The sequence below is a fragment of the Sinocyclocheilus rhinocerous genome, unplaced genomic scaffold, assembly GCF_001515625.1.
Source record: "Sinocyclocheilus rhinocerous isolate Xijiao unplaced genomic scaffold, SAMN03320098_v1.1 scaffold1167, whole genome shotgun sequence".
Taxonomy (NCBI): domain Eukaryota; kingdom Metazoa; phylum Chordata; class Actinopteri; order Cypriniformes; family Cyprinidae; genus Sinocyclocheilus; species Sinocyclocheilus rhinocerous.
Window position 1 is genome coordinate 121,916 of NW_015648750.1, and position 20,633 is coordinate 142,548.

The 20,633-nt window shown below is 40.6% G+C and overlaps 2 protein-coding genes and 1 pseudogene across 3 annotated transcripts in view; 1 reads left to right on the forward strand and 2 right to left on the reverse strand.

Moving 5' to 3' along the window:
• Positions 1-663: 663 nt before the first annotated feature.
• On the forward strand, positions 664-1,959 carry LOC107710225 (inactive serine protease 35-like; annotated as a pseudogene).
• Positions 1,960-2,709: 750 nt separating this feature from the next.
• LOC107710226 (T-complex protein 1 subunit alpha-like) lies at positions 2,710-11,998 on the reverse strand. Its single transcript, XM_016514964.1, has 11 exons — positions 11,649-11,998; positions 11,463-11,553; positions 11,241-11,338; positions 11,036-11,146; positions 8,885-9,066; positions 8,671-8,797; positions 5,838-6,013; positions 5,582-5,705; positions 4,505-4,697; positions 3,417-3,580; positions 2,710-3,151 (listed from the first exon to the last, which is right to left on the reverse strand). The coding sequence occupies exons 1-11, from the start codon at positions 11,768-11,770 to the stop codon at positions 2,938-2,940; spliced, it is 1,602 nt and encodes a 533-aa protein (XP_016370450.1). The 5' UTR covers positions 11,771-11,998; the 3' UTR covers positions 2,710-2,937.
• Positions 11,999-15,419: 3,421 nt separating this feature from the next.
• The window catches only part of LOC107710237 (pleckstrin homology domain-containing family G member 1-like), a 48,943-nt gene continuing 43,729 nt past the window's right edge, over positions 15,420-20,633 (reverse strand). For both annotated transcript variants that reach the window (XM_016514975.1, XM_016514974.1), the window contains exons 16-18: positions 19,351-19,470; positions 17,364-19,227; positions 15,420-17,250 (exon numbers count right to left, since the gene is read on the reverse strand). In XM_016514975.1, the coding sequence (XP_016370461.1) occupies positions 16,256-17,250; positions 17,364-19,227; positions 19,351-19,470 (2,979 nt within the window). In that variant the 3' untranslated portion in view covers positions 15,420-16,255. The remainder of the gene's footprint in view (positions 17,251-17,363; positions 19,228-19,350; positions 19,471-20,633) is intronic.

Genomic DNA, 20,633 nt, shown 5'->3' on the forward strand with positions numbered 1-20,633 from the left:
TTCTTAGTTTTTTTTCTTATCAATTGTGTACACTAGGGTTTAATCTTACATCAAATGTTGTTAATTGAGTGTTTATTGCATTATTTCAGTATCATGAGTGTCACCATGATGGGGTAACATTACATCAGTTAATGAAATACGGTATTTTATTGTGAGTTTAAGTTAAGTCTGTAAAACCTAAAATGTTGCTACCATATTTTTTACGGTTAAGTTCTGGCAACCACAGCTGCCTGTATTTTACCGTAAATGTCACAGATTGTTTTTTAAAATTTTTTTATTTACAGTGTGTGTAAACGTTTTTGCTGATTGCATAGTTATCTTAAAATGACCTCCAGAGGTAGTTTGAACCAAAATTCATCCGGTTGTTCAAGCCATGTATGTAAAATGTACTCCTCCCAAAATGCAACTACGTCTGCATTGCAATTCCTGTGATGAGATTAGTCAGGAGAGTACATCGGCAAGCACACATCTGCCTTTTTTGGTGCCCGTTTCTAATTTTCATTAGCCACATCAAGTGCACCAAATTTTTTAGCCCCACATTGTCACTACCAGAAGTGTTCAATGACCATTACCTTGGTGTTGATCTTTAAGTTTATGAAACATTGAAACTATCTTTTAGCCTCACCACTGAACTCTTGTCTCTTTACCTTCAGGTAGAGCAAGATGACAGGTCCTCCATCTTTGTCGTTCAGTCTGACTGCACTGGCTGTGGTTATTTCTTTGGTCTATAGTGGCGCTTCCATCACAAACATTGAATATGACTGCCACTTAACACATATACAAGTTTCAGTGATCCTGGACCAAAGCACAGTGAGGCTTCAAAGCCCAGAATTCACTGCTGACGACTTAAGTGAGCCAGGAGTGTTGTGAGGGATTGAGTGCCAAAGAAAGCTGCCAAAACCGAGGCCTGCTGAGCTGGAACGACTACTGTCTTATGAAACCGTCTACGAGAACGGAACACGGACCTTCACCAAAATAAAATTGGAAGGGGTCACTGGATTAAGAAATGCATCCTCTTCCGTTGTCTGCAAGGCAGGACACTTTAAACGCAGAAAACGGCAGGTATACGGCATGGACGGCCGCTTTGTGATCACAGATAAACACTTCATCACCAATTACCCCTTTTCTGCCTCAGTGAAGCTCTCTACGGGTTGCTCAGGCATCTTGGTTTCTCCAAAACATGTACTGACTTCTGCCCACTGTGTCCATGATGGCCAGGTCTATCTGAAAGGGACCAAGAGGCTCCGAGTGGGTGTCATGAAGCTTCGCTCCAAACGCAGGGGAGGACACCAACGAGGAGGCAGGAGAAGAGGAGGAAAGAGGAGAGAAAGCAAAGTGGGAAATGAAGGAGAAGTAGCCACTGAATTATAACTACTTCATAGAGAAAGAGAACACAGGAGGACAAGAAACAACCGTATTAGACGCGACACAGATTCAGACCAGTCCAGACAACCGGTGTTCAGGTGGACACGTGTCAAACGAACACAGGTGCCAATGGGCTGGATGAGGAGAGCAGGCAGGGAGGTCTCGGCTGACTATGATTACGCCCTTCTGGAGCTGAAACGACCCCATAAGATGAAGTTCATGGAGTTAGGCATTGTTCCTGTAGTCAAGGACATCCCAGCTGGAAGAATCCATTTCTCTGGTTTTGACAATGACCAATTAGGGAAAGTGGTCTACCGCTTCTGTTCGGTCTTAGAGGAATCGAATGACCTAATGTACCAGTACTGTGATGCGCAGAAGGGGTCAAGCGGAGCCGGGGTGTACGTAAGGCTACGAGATCAGGGAGGAAAAGGGAAGTGGAAAAGGAAGGTAATTGGTGTGTTCTCTGGACACCAGTTGGTGGATGTTGATGGGATGCAGAAGGGCTATAATGTGGCAGTCAGAATAACACCCGCCACGTACACCCAGATATGCCACTGGATCCATGGAGATGCTAGTCAGTGTAAACTGGCCTAAAAAGGTCAGAGTCCTCAAGACTGCTGGGACGGTCTAGATACAAACTTCAAAACTGGTCCTGTTTGTGACCCAATGGAAAATCTATGGTGAGTAGTTAAGAGCACAAATGGAGCAACTGTACAGGAAATGCCTTTTTAACAAGATTACTTTGGATGCTGTATATTTATTTTTGTTTTTATTGCCAAAAGTTGAGACTGTAGCCTTTGTAATGTCAAGTTCAGGCCATGTTTGTGTTAAAAAGCCAATATCACCAGCTGAGGCCAAGTAGTTAACTACTGAAAAACAAAACAGCTTGACATTATGTATGATTTGTTTAAGTTCTTGAAGAGTTCACCCAAATATGAAAAATATCACCAGACGCATTGAGAAAAGCCCATTTTCCATACAAGAAAAGTGCATGGTGATTCATACCTCTGAAAAGAAATGGGAAGATTATTTGTGAATAACAGCCTACAATAAGAATAAAGTGCATAAGTGATATGGACTATCATGCTTTTTCCAAGTCTGGCAGTATAAATCACTATGCAGTTTCACTGCATGGAGGGGAGTAGCTCAGACATTCACAGCTTGGAAGGAAGGAGGGTAATACGCATCTGAGGTGATTGTTTGGTCTAACTGTGTTTGTATTTATTTAATATTGAATGCATTTGCCTAATAAAGTCAACAGAGTTAAAATATTAAATTATTTTAATATTATTATTAATTTTTTGATTAATACCAAGTTGTTTTAATATTTTCTTTCACAAAAATCCTTTCAACACCATTCTGGTTTATTGTCTTTGAAATGGCAGAAAAAGGAACATTTGTTACATTACACATGACAAACAAGCCATGTTAATAGCAAAACATATGTAACGCAAACAAAGTGCACATTCTACACTAACAGCTCATCAGTTGGATCCGGATCCAAATATAAATATAAAAGCTGAGTGGAGCGACACCAGAACCAGCCAATTAAAGAGTTGATGCAGCTGGACTTTATCCCTCCAGAGATCCTGATTGGACAGCATCCTGGTAGGAGGGCCCGCCCTCTTTCTGGTCAGGGAAGAGCTTGATAAGGTCATCGATTCGAAGGATGGTGATGGCTGCCTCTGTGGCGAACTTCAGACTCTTGGTTTTAACCATCGTGGGTTCATACACTCCCGCCTGCTTGTTGTCTCTTGGCTTTCCATTCACCAGGTCCAACCCGATCCTAACAGCACGCACACAAAAACAGGTTTAAACAGAGTAATCCAAACTGCATTGGCTCTCAGCTTAATCCATAATAGGCCACATTGGTTCCAGATCTACTAAATCTATTCTAAGGATATTTTAGGGGAAGTAAACCAAAACCTTACTTCTTAAACACCAGAGTTCTTACTCCTAATTTTGTATGTTTGTCTGCTGTCTGAAAGCGCAGTCATATTTCTAAGAGCTGAACAGCTTTCCCTGTGTGATGAGAAGAGAGCAACACTAACCATTTGAGGTTCTTGCGTTCAGGGTTGACCTGAGCCTCATTGTGGAAGGCTCTGAGTTTGGCCACCAGGTCAGTGGAGTCTTGTGCGGCGTTGACTGCCAGACTTTTAGGAATGACGAGCAGAGAGCGAGCAAACTCAGCAATAGCCAGCTGCTCACGGGAACCCTACGTCAAACACACAACAGTTTCAATGGTTTATTCATACACGCAAATTATTAAAAAGCACAATTACTGTATATTAAAGAGTTCAACCTTGCCCACACTATTTTCCCTTTTATTCCCCATTAATTTTCTCCATAATCATTATAACATATTCAGTTAGAGCTAAGAACCAAACTAACCAGCTCTGAGAAATGCAAAACTTTGTAAAATGCAATATAATGTGCACTATGGTGTAGGCAAGAAAATATTTAAAGTTTTTCAAAATACTGGAATATTCAAACAGACTCCGTTCCAATTCCTGTTTCTATGGCAATACAGACCATCCTGATTGGTGGAATGTTTCAGGATTGTAGAGTATAACTCCTCATTGAGAATTCAGCAATTAAAATGGATTTTCTTTTTAAAAATAAAGCAGAAATCACACTGATGTATAGATTCATTGACCTCAGAACTAGAAAGTTGAGATAAATCACTACAACTCTACGATCGTGAACCCTGCTGTTGAACGCTGTCCTGAATAGACTGTAACTGATCACACTGCAGGGTTAATGTGTCTCAGTGATAAACGAGGCATGTTTGTTCTGAGCAGGATGGAAGCAGCTGTCAGCAGAGCTGTTTATCTGTCCCTTTCCCCACTCAGGACTCTCACTGTCTCCCACGCGTATAACTGCACAAGCCATCAAACAGGCACGGCAGCAATTATAATGGGAGTGTGCATACATCCAATTGCACACAATACAGTAATATTAAAGAAACAGACAATAAAAGCCTGCCTGCCTTTTGTTTCACTATTTGATACATTAGCTATAAATTACCTGTTAGTTTGTTACAACACAACACGATCATGACGACTATGCACTGAACATAAAAGCACAAATCAAGAAAATAAAGATCCCAGCAGGCAGCTGTGAAAGATTGGGTCCTCACCATGCTTGTTGCATAGTTCTCCAGATAAATGGACAGTGCAGCCTCTACAGCGCCACCTCCTGGTACCACAGACTTGGACTCCAGCACCCTCTTCACCACACACAGGGCATCATGCAGCGAGCGCTCCATTTCATCACACATGAAATCATTCGCCCCACGCAAGACGATAGAGGCAGATGTGCGTGCCTTTGTGCTGAGAGACAGAGAGAAATGAAAAAGGCATAAATTACTACCAAGTGGTTTCCAATGCAAAACGCTGCTACAAGGTCCCATGCAGTTAATTGCATAACGTATTATTTTTCAGAATGCAAGTAATTTTTTTTGGTTTTAATAATTTATCAGTTGTAGGCAAATTAGACATTACCGATCTGTTCGTTCATACAGAAATGTTTTCTCTCTCCTAACATTTAACAATCTGTATTGTTAGGCAAGGTAAGGCATAACAAGTTTAATTGTACAAATTAATTGAGTTTCACTTTAAATTTGTTTAGGCATGGTGTTTTCAATAAATGTTTATAACGGAAGACACTATCATTTATTTCTATTATTCTTGTTCTGTATACTGTACAGTTAAATTTGATGGATTTTTGTGGAACTAAATTAGAGGAACTATTTGTTTTATGGGAACTAAAATACATTTCTAATGTTTGTAAACATTTCATTTATCGATGTTTTACATCATTTCTGAACATAATAAAGTACTTTAAACAACCTTTTTTTTTTCTCAACAATGCATTTTTGACCCTGTGCAACTTATTTTCCAGAAAACACAATAGATAATGTGCTGAATGGCATCTCTTTAAATTAAGACCAAGTATATTCTGATGAATGTATGATTTATCAGCTCTGGAAGTGCCACAGTTATCCAGGTACGAGGTAGAGTGATCAAAAGGAACCAGAACTGATTTAATGAGCCACAGTTTCTCTATACAGGCAGTGTGGAATTATTTTACTGCATGGCTTTATCGCCGGAGAACGTGAAGTGCATGCATCCTAAATGGTAATTTTCAGAATCTAATGATCAGGCATCAATTCTATCCTACAGGTTTTGTTGAGGGAAAAGGAAGATGCTCTCACTTCTTGATGAGGATGAGCTCGTCGTCACACACTCTGTCCTGCACTACCTCCTCTGCCTGACCCAGCATGGCCGCCTCAAACGTCTCCTCTCCCTCCAGGTTAGACAGAGACGAGCACACAGTGGCTGTAGGGGAAAAATCAAAACATTGTTCATTAAAATTAAGACACAGAGAATAAATTACCTCTGTATTTGAAGAACAGAAGGCCTGGATCTACTAAGCGTAAGTGTAGACAAAAGCAAGTGCAGTCAGCTGACCCCCAGTTGCTTTGGCGATGCGCTTGAGGTCCCTCTTGAGCACCCTCCTCACAGCCAAGGCTCCTACATCTACAAAGTATTTCAGACACATGTCATCAATGCCTCCTGTGGTCAGAATCACATTTGCCCCCGACGCCAGGATCTTCTGAATGCGCTCCTTCGTGATGTCTGACTCCCTGAGAAACAAATCCAGAAAGATCATCAATACTGATGATGATCAAAACTATACTGCATACAAACAGCAAAGAAAAAATTTAAAGGCCTAATAAGTTACATAAGGCAAGTTTTAAATAACATAGGTAAACAAGTTAAAGTGTTAGTTGAAAAAAATGAAAACAACAACAAAAAAAAATGTTAACCTTCTGAAAATTATAACGTCAATGTCAGGAAGTAAAAATAAATTATACAAGTGGCTCCATTTATTTCATATAAAGCTCTGATGCAAACACGTAACAGGTTCGCATCAGTGCTAAATACAGACGTAAAAAGGGTCCAAAAGGTTTGTACTCAAATTACTAAAACCACAGAGAACGCTTACGCTCACATTTCACATATAGCAGTGGAAAAACAGTAGTTTATTTATTTTTTAATTAGAATTAGTTTGATGTAGTGATTTATAATGCATCTATATCATTTTAATTCATTTTTATTTCAATTTTAGTTCGTTTAAATTATACAAAAAGAAAACGGGTAATTCAGCTATGGCATCTAACTGAAAATTTTTATTTCAGTTAACTATTTAAATTAACAGAATTTATGGTTTTAGTTTTAGCTAATTATAATAATGCTAAGGCTGTCACTAAGGTGGCAATATTTGGTAAAAAAAAACGTATTACAATCTAAAATAACGGATTTTAATGTTATTTTTGCAATGTCAAAGCTGAATTTTCAGCATCATTACTCCAGTCTTCAGTGTCACATGATCTTCAGAAATCATTCTAATATGCTGATTTGCTGCTCAAGACACATTTCTGATTATTATCAGTAGGGCTGTGTATCACCAGCAAAGTCACGATACGATACCCAGCTGTATCGATACTCGTATCGTCAAATCTCTGTGACGATACATCGTCGTATCGATGTATCGAACACAGCACTAATTATCAGTGTTGAAAACAGTTGTGCTGCTTCATATTTTTATAGAATCCATGATGCATTTTTTCCCGGATTCTTTGATTAATGGAAAGTTCAAAAGAACAGCATTTATTTGATACAGAAATCTTTTGTTACATTATAAATGTCTTTACTGTGATTTTATCAATTCAGTCTATTCTAAATAAAATAATTTACGATAGTCCTAAGAGGCCATGGATTATGATTATTTTTCTTTCTTGTGATCTCGACATTACGAACGTTGTTTTATTTGTTTTTTTTGACAGAATTTTGCTTCGCTTAGTAATAACATCTACAATAAATAATTAAATATAGGCTGATCAATCACTGTTGATTTTTTCCAGAGACACTACACTGAACATTTTGCTTGTGTAATTAACATGTTTAAATGGTCAAACATCAGAGCATTCGCACTAATTATATTATCAGTGTTGAAAACAGTTGTGCTGCTTCATATTTTTATAGAATCCATGATGCATTTTTTTCCGGATTCTTTGATTAATGGAAAGTTCAAAAGAACAGCATTTATTTGATACAGAAATCTTTTGTTACATTATAAATGTCTTTACTGTGATTTTATCAATTCAGTCTATTCTAAATAAAATAATTTACGATAGTCCTAAGAGGCCATGGATTATGATTATTTTTCTTTCTTGTGATCTCGACATTACGAACGTTGTTTTATTTGTTTTTTTTGACAGAATTTTGCTTCGCTTAGTAATAACATCTACAATAAATAATTAAATATAGGCTGATCAATCACTGTTGATTTTTTCCAGAGACACTACACTGAACATTTTGCTTGTGTAATTAACATGTTTAAATGGTCAAACATCAGAGCATTCAACGCCGCAAGCGCAGGTCGATTCAAACACAACATCACCGCTTATTAACTAACAATCATGTACTTCAAAGATGCACAAATAAAGATACAGGTGCAAACAGAATACAGTGACGTCAACACTGGTTTTAATAAGCAGCTAGTTTATCACACGATGCTATTGTGGTGGTGAAACTGAGATGAGTCATGCATCTAGCAAGAACTTAACGATGCGTAAAATAATCATATTGATTCAAGCATTTAACATTTATGAATTGATTAAATATCAGTAATGAACAATACTGCACAAATTATAGCGATCACGAAGAAGGTCCTTATTCTGTCCCAAACGTGTACAGTAAAGTGGATATACAGTATACAACACCCCATCAGTTATATTCAGTTCTGTACTGCCACCTGTTGGCGCAGTTGTGTAACTTATGCCCCCTTCACACATACAGACTTTACTGGTAAATTACCGTGAAGACATCACGTGTGAACGGGACCTTTTCAAATATACCGGTAAATTCATTCTGTTCAGAAGTTGTAAAATTACCAGTAAATTACCGATAATCTGCTCTGTGTAAACGCTGAATGAAGATTATAATAATAATCCATGGCCTCTTAGGACTTCTGTAAGTATTTATTTCTTAAAATTAAAAAAAAAAAAAAAAATAAAATAAAATATATATATCTTACTGACCCCAAACTTTTGGTAGTGTACATAAAGGTACATATTGTTGTACAGCCCAAAGGTAAAACAGAGACACAAGTGTATCTGTGTGTAAGAGAGGCTTTGGCCAGACAATGCTTTATCCCACGCGTATAACTACACACACCACAGATGTGTGGCAGCAATGTAAATGGGACATTTCTTTCTTTGTGCGTGCGTGACCTCACCTCTGTCTGATTTGGTCCAGTTTCTCTGGATCACTGATGACCACCTGAACACCCAGCTTCATCTTGGTTTTCTGCAGGCTAAAGTCCAGACAGGCTATCTTGGCGTTGGACACGCGCTTTACCATTCCTAAACAAACACAAACAACATTACCACACACACACACATACTAACTCACTATGCAAATGTCAAAAACAAGCATGCGTGTGAACAGACCTTGTGATCCGACAGTGCAGTTAAGTGCGTATCCGTTGACGAGGAAACTCTCTTTCTGGCTGCGTCCGTGAGCCTTCAGCACATTCACAGAGTTGATGGGATAGCGAGCAACACCTTTCCCATCAACAAACTTCACAGCCAGGGCAGCGTCCACCACCATATTAGCAAAAAAATCTGAATCACTGACAGAACGTCAAGGAGCAACATCCTTTCAAATGATTTGTCAGGCCATGCCCATCTCACTTTATACTATTTCAAACTCTGAAAAGAAATGCAGACTCTCTACACGGCCTTGTAATGCTACAATCACTTAAAGTGCCCCTATTAAGCCATTTCCAATATTGCCTTTCATGCAGTGTGTACTGTAGCTGTATGGTGGGGGCAATGTGTGTGTCATTGATTCAACCGATTCATTCAATAAATGAAGCAAGTGACTGTCTTTATGAATAGCTCACTGAATCATTGACTCACCCAATTCGCTGAACTGAAGTTGTATAAAATCAATATCACATTTGCAATCATGCTGAAAGTCGGGTAAACATCACTCTTGGTCGTGTGATGTTGCATATATTATATAGAATATTTATATTTTTTTCTACCGCAGTAGGTTTGTTTCTTTGTGTGTGCCGTTGCGCTTATAGTTTTGATTTCTCCGCGAGTCAGACAGGCTGCACGAGCCTCAATTGACGCAACCTTGATAATATCAATACATTATCCGCTATTAGTCACCGTTTACACTGAAAGTAATAAAATCAGAATCATTCTCACCAAAGTTTCGGTGCTGCCCTAGTTATTGTTTGTTATTAACATTTTAATCAGGTTACTTGTCCGGTCGGGCAAGGAAAATTCTCTTTCACTTGCACCTTCACAAAATCCTCTTGTCCCAGACAAGCATTAATGTCGAGCCCTGCGTAGTCTGAATGGAAAAAGCTGCTGATTTATTGGAGTTTGATAAAGGACAAATTGTGATGGCACATGTCCTGCGCAGTCGACGACCCGGCCAGGTCCAACAACGCATGAAATGGGCCCAAGATCATCTAGACTGGACCGTGGATGATTGGAAGAAAGTGGCCTGGTCTGACGAATCATGATTCCTGGTGCATCACGTCCAAGGCCCAGCGTGAATACACTGAATGCCAACAGAGGCAATGGCACCTGGATCAGGGGCGCGGGAAGATGTTTTCGGTTGGGGGTGCTGTGTGTGTCCGAGTTGGGGGGGGGTGGTTCACTTACGTCGGTGCTCGTGCTGGGGCTGGTGTTGTTTGGATGCCAATTTTGTAAAGTTTTTGCTGGGATGGGCATTTAAAAAAATCGGAAATTCGCTTTTGCGCCATTATCGCCTTGTATTACAGTTAATCTTGTTCGCATTCTGTACAGTTCATGTCTGATACCACGAGCTAGCGTCACGTGTTCATGAGGATTAGGCTAATCATCCCATATAGAAAACGTCACAAGTAAAATTAATCATGTTTATGAAGATAGACATGGGTTTATTATAGCCCACTTACAATTTACATTTCAGAGATCATTACAAATAAATTATTAAATGCTAAAACTGAATAAATTTAAATGAACAAACTTGGCATTGCATTTGCAACCATGTGAAAACAGGGGGTGCTGCAGCCCCCTCAGCACCCCTACTTCCCGCGTCCCTGACCTGGATGCACTGTTGGGCGGACGCAGGCCGGTTATGATGGGGGCGATGTTTTCTTGGGACACTTTAGGCCCCATTATCCCAATATCACTATCCCTGACAGCTGTCAGGTATCTGAACATCGCTGCGGACCAAGTGCAACCATTAATGGGTTTCCCTGCCAATGATGGCCATCACCAACAGGACTATGCCACACTGCCAGAATCGTCAAGGAGTGCTTCGAGGAACATGATGGCGAATTTCTGTTAATGCCTCGGCCTCCAAATTCACCTGACATGAACCCAACCGAAAAGCGGGATTGCGCTGCATCATGCCAACCCCACAATGCACGGGAACTGGAGGACTTGCTGTTGATATTATGGTACCAGTTACCCCAGGAGACCTATCGGCGCCTCATCAAATCGCTGTGTGGCCACTGTTTTGTGGGTTATTAGATAGGTGGTCATAATGTAACAGCTCATGCACACACACATCAAACAGCGCCACACAGAGGATACACTCCGATAATCTTAGAGGACATGGATGTCTTGGCAGCATTGATGAGACACTCTCTGCCCAAGTCATCTGTGCTGATGGTCAGATTCTCATTGATGTATCGGACTGCCTCCCTGGGAACCAGAGAAAATAAGCTTACTTTAAATGTCTTGCTCAATCGTACTTAAACACACAAGACTTCCTGTTGGCACAGGAAGTGACTCTTACTTGCAGGCCAGTCTGTATCCACTGATGATGGAGGTGGGGTGGATCTTCTGTTTGACGAGCTCATCGGCACTCTTCAGCAGCTCGGCGGCGATGATCACCTACCAACACACGCAGAGATGAGTGGCTTCTGCAACACAATCTCACACTGTCTAGTGTCCTGTCAGAGATGTGGAAGCTGCAGGGAAAGACCGACACTCCTATCCAAAGCAGCAAATGTCTCACCACTGATGTTGTGCCATCTCCAACCTCCTTATCCTGCAGCTCTGCTAGCTCACAGAGGACCAGGACACAATGCTCAAGGCCGATGAAGTATTACTAAACACTGACTCCTGTGAGCCGCACGTGCTGCTCGAGACACCGGTCACCGCAGCTCTTCCGCTCAAGCGTCGCCGCGCGCGGCCTATTCACCGCGTCCCTTTGGTTTGTTGAGGGCAAACACGAGCGCATCCCGACTCACCGTTTTGGGTCCTGACGGACTCGCCGGTCGTCCTCTGGCCGAGCACGTTTAACGGACCCTCTATCATGGACATGTTGGATGGAGAGAAGAATGGAGGCGCGGGGGGTTATGGGTAGCGTGAGAGCGGGAGGGGCGCGCGCGCGGAAAGTTCCAGATCAGTCCAGAAGAGCAGCTTTTAGTTCACACTCAAACACACACACGAGAGCCACTGAAGCGATCCAGAGACTCCACTCTACACACTGATGTTCATAAAGAGCTCGAAAACCACGCAGATTAATCCACAGACTGAAAGAGCTATTAAAAACTACAATTCCCTCTTTGGATCTGTAACTCATTCGATGGTTTTCGTCAAGGCATTTATTAAGATTGAGGGACATCTGGTGGACTGGCAGCGCAGCGGCGGCCCTGCGTCCCAATGTTCAGCCGAGCCATCCTAAATAGTATGCGAGATTAGAATTAGTGTGTCCCAAAGCATAGTATGTTGAAAAGAGTATGCCAACAATCCCCGGATGGTCTGCTGTTTCAGGCGGATTTCTGAAGTGTGGATCCGTGCGCACTCATCCTCAAGGACCTCCAGAACATAATTGACTCATTTAGTCTTTGTGAGGACCAAATGCAATCAAGTATAATTCAAGTTATTTGACTTGTCCAGTATTTGGCCATATCATCCATTATATTGGATGTTTCTTTTATGGTGAACATGTCATGTCAAAATATACAAATATACAAAACATATACAAAAATTCATACTTTATAGGCCTACGGACCCACTGGCATTACGTCAAAGACCACTAGGGGTCCACGGACTTATGGTTGAGAAACATTGCTCTAATGGTTAATATTACCCACAATCCATTGCGCTTTGGTGAAGGATTATGTTCAGAACTACAAACACGAATACAAATGTTAAAAAATTACAAATATGGCGGTTGTGCGCGACCTAGTAGAGAGGTTTAGATAAAGGGGTTTGAGTTACTAATAATCAACATTTAACCTGGTAAAAATATTTATTTAATGTTATCCATGTTATATTTTATCTGCAACAACAATGTGAACATTTATAAACATCTGTTTGTCCATTAACTTATAAATGGATCATTATGCAAAAAAAATAATAATAATAAAATAAATATGAGCAGAGTTCCCAGCATGAATACCCAACGTGCTACTTCTTTTCTATAATACGGAAGGAAGTTAAATTGAATGAAATGTAGAGGATGTGTTAACTGTGACAAGATGATTGACAGACCAGTTTATAGTGACAGGGTGCGTGTAATTACGAGACAGAGCGGTATGACGTGACCGTATGTCCCAAGGCTTGCCTACTCTTCTACTAATTTCAAGGTTTTTTTTATTTTTTTTTTAGGGGATTTCGTGTTACTAAACAATCACATTTTAATTATGGACCATTTATATCACCAGGCTCAAATTGTGAAAGATTGGCCACCAGAGTCCTGAGCTTAACCCCATTGAAAGTCTTTGGGATGTGCTTGACTCGACTTTACACTGCCTGTCTAAAAAAAGTCCCACACTAATATTTTGTTGGATCACCTTTAGCTTTGATTATATGCATTCATTGTGGCATTGTTTGATGAACATCATGCAACATCACAGCATTTATTTCCATCAAGAGTTGCATTAATTGTTGGCTGAGATCGAGAGTTGAACCACTCTGTCAAGTCGACTCCAGCACATCCTAAAGACTTCCAATAGGGTTAAGATCAGGGCTCTGTGGTGGCAAATTCATACAAGAAAATGATTTCTTATGCTCACTGAACCACTGTTTCACAAATTGAGCTTGGTGAATCTTATAATTGTCATCCATTGTCAAAATGTTTTTTTTTTTTTTAATGTTGCTTTGAAGTGTCAGGTTTTTCATTATGATTAGAGTCAAACCAGAAGACAGAGAAAGCTTTTTGTTACCCATAATCTAATCCGAACATCAAAATTTAACCAAAAATTTAGAACTCTGATTTCAACCTCTTAGTTGAGTCTTCAGACCTCGACTATGTGTGTGTTTCTGTGTGTATAAGTGGGTGTGTCTGTTTTGCACTCTTGAGGTTTTAGAGTTTCACACATTCACTGCTGTTTTTTTTTTTTTTCTTTTTTTTGCTTTATGGCAGAATTATTGAATTTATTTCACAAATTCTCAAAACTTTACTCTGCGTTACAGTCACACCAGTTAATGTGTGTGTGTGTGTGTGTGTCTACTTCACACTTAATGTTTGAGTTTCACCCCTTCACTGCTTTGTGCTTGTTTTCCTGCATTATGGCTGATTTGTAGATGGTAAACGCAAATAAATATCTCTATTTTCATTTTTTTTTTGGCCTATTTCCCATTCATTTCCAATGGCAGTCATTTTTTTTACCGCAAAGAACACATTACTTTTTTTTTTAATCAAGTCCACATTGTGTGTGTGTGTGTGTGTTCACATAGCAAGTGTCACAAAAGTCACCAAGATTCATACCATTGTGATGAAGTTAATTCAAAACATATTTTTCCAGTCTAAAATGAATGTAATGTAAACATTCAAAATCTCTCTTAATTGCATACTAATTTTATATAAAGTTGTGTTTGGTCTCCATCTTATATCCTAACATTTCCAAATGACACTAGAGCTTCATTCGCATGTTAAAAAGTGACTAAAGAAAACATAATATAAACTAATACTTTACTTTGTGATGGCAAAACTGAAGGCAAAAGCAGTTTGTTTTAATTGAATGTTTATTTGTCGCCTACAATATCGACCAGTTACAACTAGGCAGATTTAAAAAAAAAAAAAAGGCAAAAACTTAAATTAAGATCATGAAAATAGGTGAATGGCAACATTTATGAAAATGTACATCTTTACAAACAGATTGTTTAAAAGGAAGGAAAGTGCAAAAGTAACAATTCCAATGGATAACAGTCCCCACCAGTGAATCAGAAAACTAAATGTACAACTAAATAAAAATGAAAGAAAAAGTATATAAACATACTTCATTTAAAGCTTCCATCAATATTTAAATTCAGTTTATTTACACTGGTACTTAATAGATTAAGGTTTTAGGAGATTTCTTCTTTCAATGTAACATTCTGCTAAGGCAGCATCTTTGAACAATGCTCATAAAAGCATCCCCCCCCCCAAATCATACCAGCTGAACAACCGGTCAAAACATATTAGAATTACAGTTTCATCAAATTTGAAACAGAAAAAATCTGTTCAAATCTGAAACTTGGGAGGAAGTATTTAACATTTTCTCAGAAGTAAATAAATAAGAAAAAATCAACTGAAATGTGCTGTGAAAATCACTAATAAAAATAGCGAAATCTTTGGGATGACAGACAGTGTGTAGTTTGAAGGCAAAGACAGGGTGGGGACAGCCAATGATGAATATATTAGACACTAAACGCTTAAATGATCAGACAGCACAGTACTGAACTCAAATTTACATCCAATTACAGTACATTTTTGACACCTCAAACTCCTCAGTCTCCATCATGGTCCCCTGAACACAATCAGATTAACCTAAAATTAACCTATAAATTACATTGTCCTTTTTTGCCAAGTACATTTATTAACGGTGGTCCTGACATGACGCTAAACACAAATTAAATCTAAAAACAGTGTAGTAAATGTATGCCATAATTACTGATAATATGCTAATGTCTGAGGAGTGGTTGATTGTAACTAGGATTTTAGCAAAAACCTGATCACATTTTTAAATATACTTATGACTTCCCAGTCTGATAAATCTATATCTATACCTAATGTACAGCATAGTAAAATATATATGGATTCTATGTATTCTTGGCCTCGAAAAAATGTGGCATGCAAATATTACAAATTACACACTGAATAGTCACTGGCTGATGTTACCATAGTTTCCTGTAGATGCAGCCCCCTACACAACCAAATTTGCTACCTTCTACACAATTAAATGTAAATATTTAATTATTGGCCTTAAGGAACTGTCAAAATGTTTACACAGAAATTATGGCAGATAATTTAATTAACATCACCAGTCATGTGCGCCTTATGTGGCTTATCTTAAAGCTTGTACGGCAACATTTATGTACATGCACTAGAATATTATAACCAGTAGTTTGAGAATATTGTAACAGTTTCAGAGAGAAATACGTTTAAGTTGTACCTGTAATTCAAGCCCATGTAGCCAATGTGTTTCTTTCATTTCTTAAAACTTATAATCATGATCTGACATGTGCATTAAAAGTCATGTGATAATAATTATTGACTCTTCATATTAAGGACAAAGAGATGAGATAAATCATTTGAAAGATGCTGTGTACAGTGTTCCGCTTAGATCTATAACTACTGTGTTTAACTGAATTCAAGTGTAGAGATGAGCAGAGTAATGCTGAATCCATAATTTACAAATCGTATGTTGTTGAGTGCATGTAGCTCTGCAAATTTCAGTGAATTAAGAGTTAAAATGTTGTATGTCTTGTGCTTCGTCTTTAAGTTGTGTAACATGTTCCATGTGGAAGTTTAGTTTGATGCGTCTCATTTCTTCCTATGTGCTAAGTATTTGACATGTTGTCCATCTTTGCTGCTTCCTATGCAAAACTGCTTGAGCTGAAACACTGGAGCTTTTCCCTCAGTGACTGGACAATAGTGGGCTGATTCACACCTTGCTGGCTGCAGTCCGGATCATTCCACAAGTATCCCTGCAGAGCCATCTCAGGATTAGTGGAAACCTGCTGTCCTTTTATGAGAGTTTGCATGCTGCCTTGAGGCGGGTTACAGTACTTTACTGTAGTTCCCGTTAGACTGTGCGGCTGAGCAGTTTCCTGCTTCTGCTCCTCACCCTCATCTTCAGAACGGATCTCTACATAGTCGTCGTCATCATCTCCAGTGTCTTTAAAGTTGGCCAGATAATTCTCAGTGGCACTTTGCGCATTCAGTGGCACGTTTTTGTTGAGCACCAGTATTTGCTGTGAGTCCCGCAGTGTGATATCACATGGCGCTGAGAGGTCTGAAGTCCCCTGGACGGGGCAATCTGGGAGGCTGCGCTGCCGCGGCATGTGTGTCCTTGATTCGTGTCCTTTGACCTCCCACACCTGGTTGCTTGGACCCCTGCCATTCTCTTTTCCGGTCTGGTCTATCAGTGAAGATGACTGGCAGCGATTATAAGGTGACACCTTGGCATTGCGTGGTCCAATTGAAGTGTAAATGTGATCAGAGTCATCTTTAATTGGTGTCACACAAGCACTCCAACGCTGATTGGGTGGAGTACTCGGAGTAGGAGGGAGGTTCTTCAAAGCAGGAGTAGAACTTGCGGGTGCCAGTCCTCTCTGTGGGGTTGAAGTGCATACTGTTGTTTCTGCAGGCCAAGACACAAAATCAGCAAGTTCTCCATTACTGTATGTGCAGCTCAACCAGTCAGACTCTTGGGTAGAGCTCTCAGATAGGGAAGGGGAGGATGTGGTGCTGGGGAAAAGTGGATGGGGGCCGGCAATACTGATAGAGGACTTCAGCATTGGCGTACTGGATGGAGAACCTTTAAAAACCACCTGTTCATACAGATGAGAGTACTCTGCTATTCTTGCACCTATGCAAAAGAAAGGAAGACATTCATAAACCAATATATCACATGTTTAATCTTTATGAATAACACATTGTAGAACAAAGAAAAAGAACATTAGCCATACAAGTATGTCTTACCTATTGCAGCACCACCTTGTTTCTTCTCCTCCAGTATGGCTGCCAGGTCTTTCTGTTTGCTTAGTCTTAGCTTAGCACAACTGGATTCATGGTCCATGCTCTTCATCTTCAGTAACTGGTTGGTCTTTTTGATCTTCTGACTGTACTGTCTAGCCATGAGGAACACTCTGTTCTTGCCCCTCTCCCCAAGCTCAAGAAACTGGTCCCCAGCTTCCACGCTCAGCAGCATACTAGAGGAGCCAGAGTCCATGCTACTAAACAGGGTCTGAAGCTCTGAGTCCTTTGGTGAAGGGATATCCTCATCGTCCATCCTGAAGCTTCCACTGCTTAATCTTGCAAGTTTCTTGCGAATGCTCTTCACTGTACCAGGTTGAGGCTCTGGGGTAGGAGGGAGTGGAAGGGAAGGTGCTGCAGGAGAAGACGCTTCGTCTTTCTCATCCAACCTAGTTTCTACAATTTCGGGAATGTTGAGGATAGGGATCTGGAGCTCTGGAGAGGGGTTAAAGGCTGGTGGGTTGGGTGACCCAGATGCAGCACAAACAACAGGGGCCATTTTTAAGGGTAATTTACAGAGAGAATCATTTGTCTTTTGTGCAGAATTGGCTTTCTTACTTGGAGATTCTTGTGCTTTGCATTGGGAATCACTAGCTCTTTGTTGCAGCCTATTCCCTTTACTTGGGGAGTTATGTGTTTTTCGTGGAGAGTCTTGTGCTTTGTGTGGGGTATCATGTACTTTTTTGGGAGAGTCCTGTGTTTTACATGCAGCATCCGTTCTGCTTACAGGGAATGCAGCTGGAAGTCTGTCTGGCTTCTTTTCATTGTTCCGGATGTAGTTTTCCAAATCCGTCCAGATCTCATCCACTTGCTCTAATGTATGATCAGCTGTGGAAATCTGAGATGATTCAGTGTCTGAAACTGCAGCAGAGGGAATGTGAGGCTGTTCAACCTCTGTCTTATTTGTAGGACAGAGTTTTTCCTCAGATACAAACCCTCCTAAAATCTGGCTAGCCATGAGGTCTACTTCAGATGTCTTCAAACTCTCTGGTTTTCCCTGATCAATCTCAGCTGCAAGGACTGGGGGCTCCTGGAAGAAAATGGTATCATAGACATTCTCCTCATCCTCAACAATTTGCAGTTCACACGTCTCAAGTGGCTCCCCGCCTTGACCAGAAGACCTATTGCTCTCACATGAACTCTCGGTTTCAGTTGGAGTTATTATAACTTGTGGTGCTATCCTAGATTTGACCTCTGCTACCTCAGAGTCTACATGGTTAACTTGATCCTTGCGGATAAGCCCCATGGCCTGAAGCTCCTCGTAGCTAATGTTGTCATAAACATTCTCGATATCATCAATTGTTAACTGCTCGGCTGAAGATGACCCTGAGATTTCATTGCTTGAAGACTCAGTCTGGTTGTTGGCCTCTTCGTCTTGTAGGGCTCGCTTGGTAGGGCTTTGTTGCTCACTTTGGTTTTCTCCAACACTGCTGGCCCTGCGAAGTATTCTGCTCCTGCTTGTGGGGAGGTCTAGCCGTGATGATTTAGTTTGTTCAACATGCCAGCTACAGGGTCTTCCTGGATGGTCAGCAGTCTCATGGTCACTCTCGGCATCATGACTGCTTATATCATTCTCCGTTGGCAGGAACATCTGATAGATGTCTTCATCATCATCAATTTGAAAACTCTTTTGGCGAGTTGGAAACATAGCCCTCCGGACTCGATGATCTGTCCATATGTTGCAGAAGGAAGGTTCCTCTCCAGTTCCCAGCATGTTAGAGTAGCGTTCATCTCTGTCTCCTTCTGGAGGTGCAGTAACCCGTAGGATAGGGGGGGTGATAACCTTATTTTGCAGGGACTCTGTAGCAGTCTGAATGAAATAAATTAATAATCACTTTTACCATTCATAAGATTAGGGGCTGCAGGAACTTCAAAATAATTATTTTGTTTGTGAACTGTCCTAGCCACATTATGTATCACATTATGTCCTTACCTGGAGGTCTGCATGAGTAAGGTTGTGGTTTCTCCACTGGTCAATGCTGTCCACCGACACTTGCTGGTTCAGTTTTTTCCGGCTGCCCTTCCCTGGTACTCTCAGCTTGCCCTCAGAGCTCTGGTCATACAAAAGTTGACTCTTAGGGTGTGTTCACACTTGTAGTTTGGTTAGTTTGGTTCATTTGGTCCGGACCAAAAAGGAAAATGATACATTTGGTCCTGGTCCGCTTTCACATTGGCACTTTTGACAGCGAACTTAAAGACAGCGAACGTAAAGGCATAGTGATACGTTCACAACCTGATTGGTCGGCTTGAATGACGTATATATCGTGACGGAACTCACCAAACACCCCAAACAAAAGGTGCGTTAGACTTAAAGGTGACATATCATGAAAATCTGACTTTTCCAGGTTTTAAGTGCTATAATCAGGTCCCTGGTGCATCTACCAACCAAGGAAATGTGAAAAAGATTAACCCAATCACTTTGTTTAGGTAAGCGTTTTTCTGCAAGCGTCTGAGAAAACGAGCGCGTCTGATTTCGCTCCCTTGGTGACGTGGCAAAGGGATCTCTCATTTGCATTTAAAGACACAGGACCGAAAAACAGCGTGTTTCTGCTTCCACTCAAAATAGGCATTTTCAAAATTATATAATAAATGATCTGTGGAGTATTTTGAGCTGAAACTTCACATACACATTCTGGGGACACCAGAGACTTATATTACATATTGTAAAAAGGGGCATAATATGTCACCTTTAAAGCGGCGCTGCGGGTGTATGATATCAAAGCATCCATTAACCGATCGGTCTGCTCAGCGCCGCTTTAAGTCGAACACACATAATGCCGTCTGCTTGACTAAGCGCGCTCATTCTTGCGTGTACATACAATTTTATTTTCACCACCTGCAAACTCACAAGGAGCTCATAAAAGGCACTTTACCTCATCGTTGCTCCACGTTTGCCCTCCGCTCATTTTGTTTTGGTTACACCGCATCGTCAAATCATGTCGCATAGCATCGCATCTTGTCATTACTTCCTGTTTTTGGTTCGTTTAGAAGTATTTGGTCCGTGTTGCGTTCATATATCATTCGAACCGCACCAGAGTTCGTTTGGAAGCGGACCGAGACCCATCTTTTCAGCGGTCTCGGTCTGCTTGTTTGGTGCGCACCAGGGTTCGGATGGCAGCGTTCACACTTACTCAAACGAACCGCACTAACCGCACTAACAGAGCAATCACACCAGGGTTAGTTTTAATTGAACCAAACATGACAAGTGTGAACACA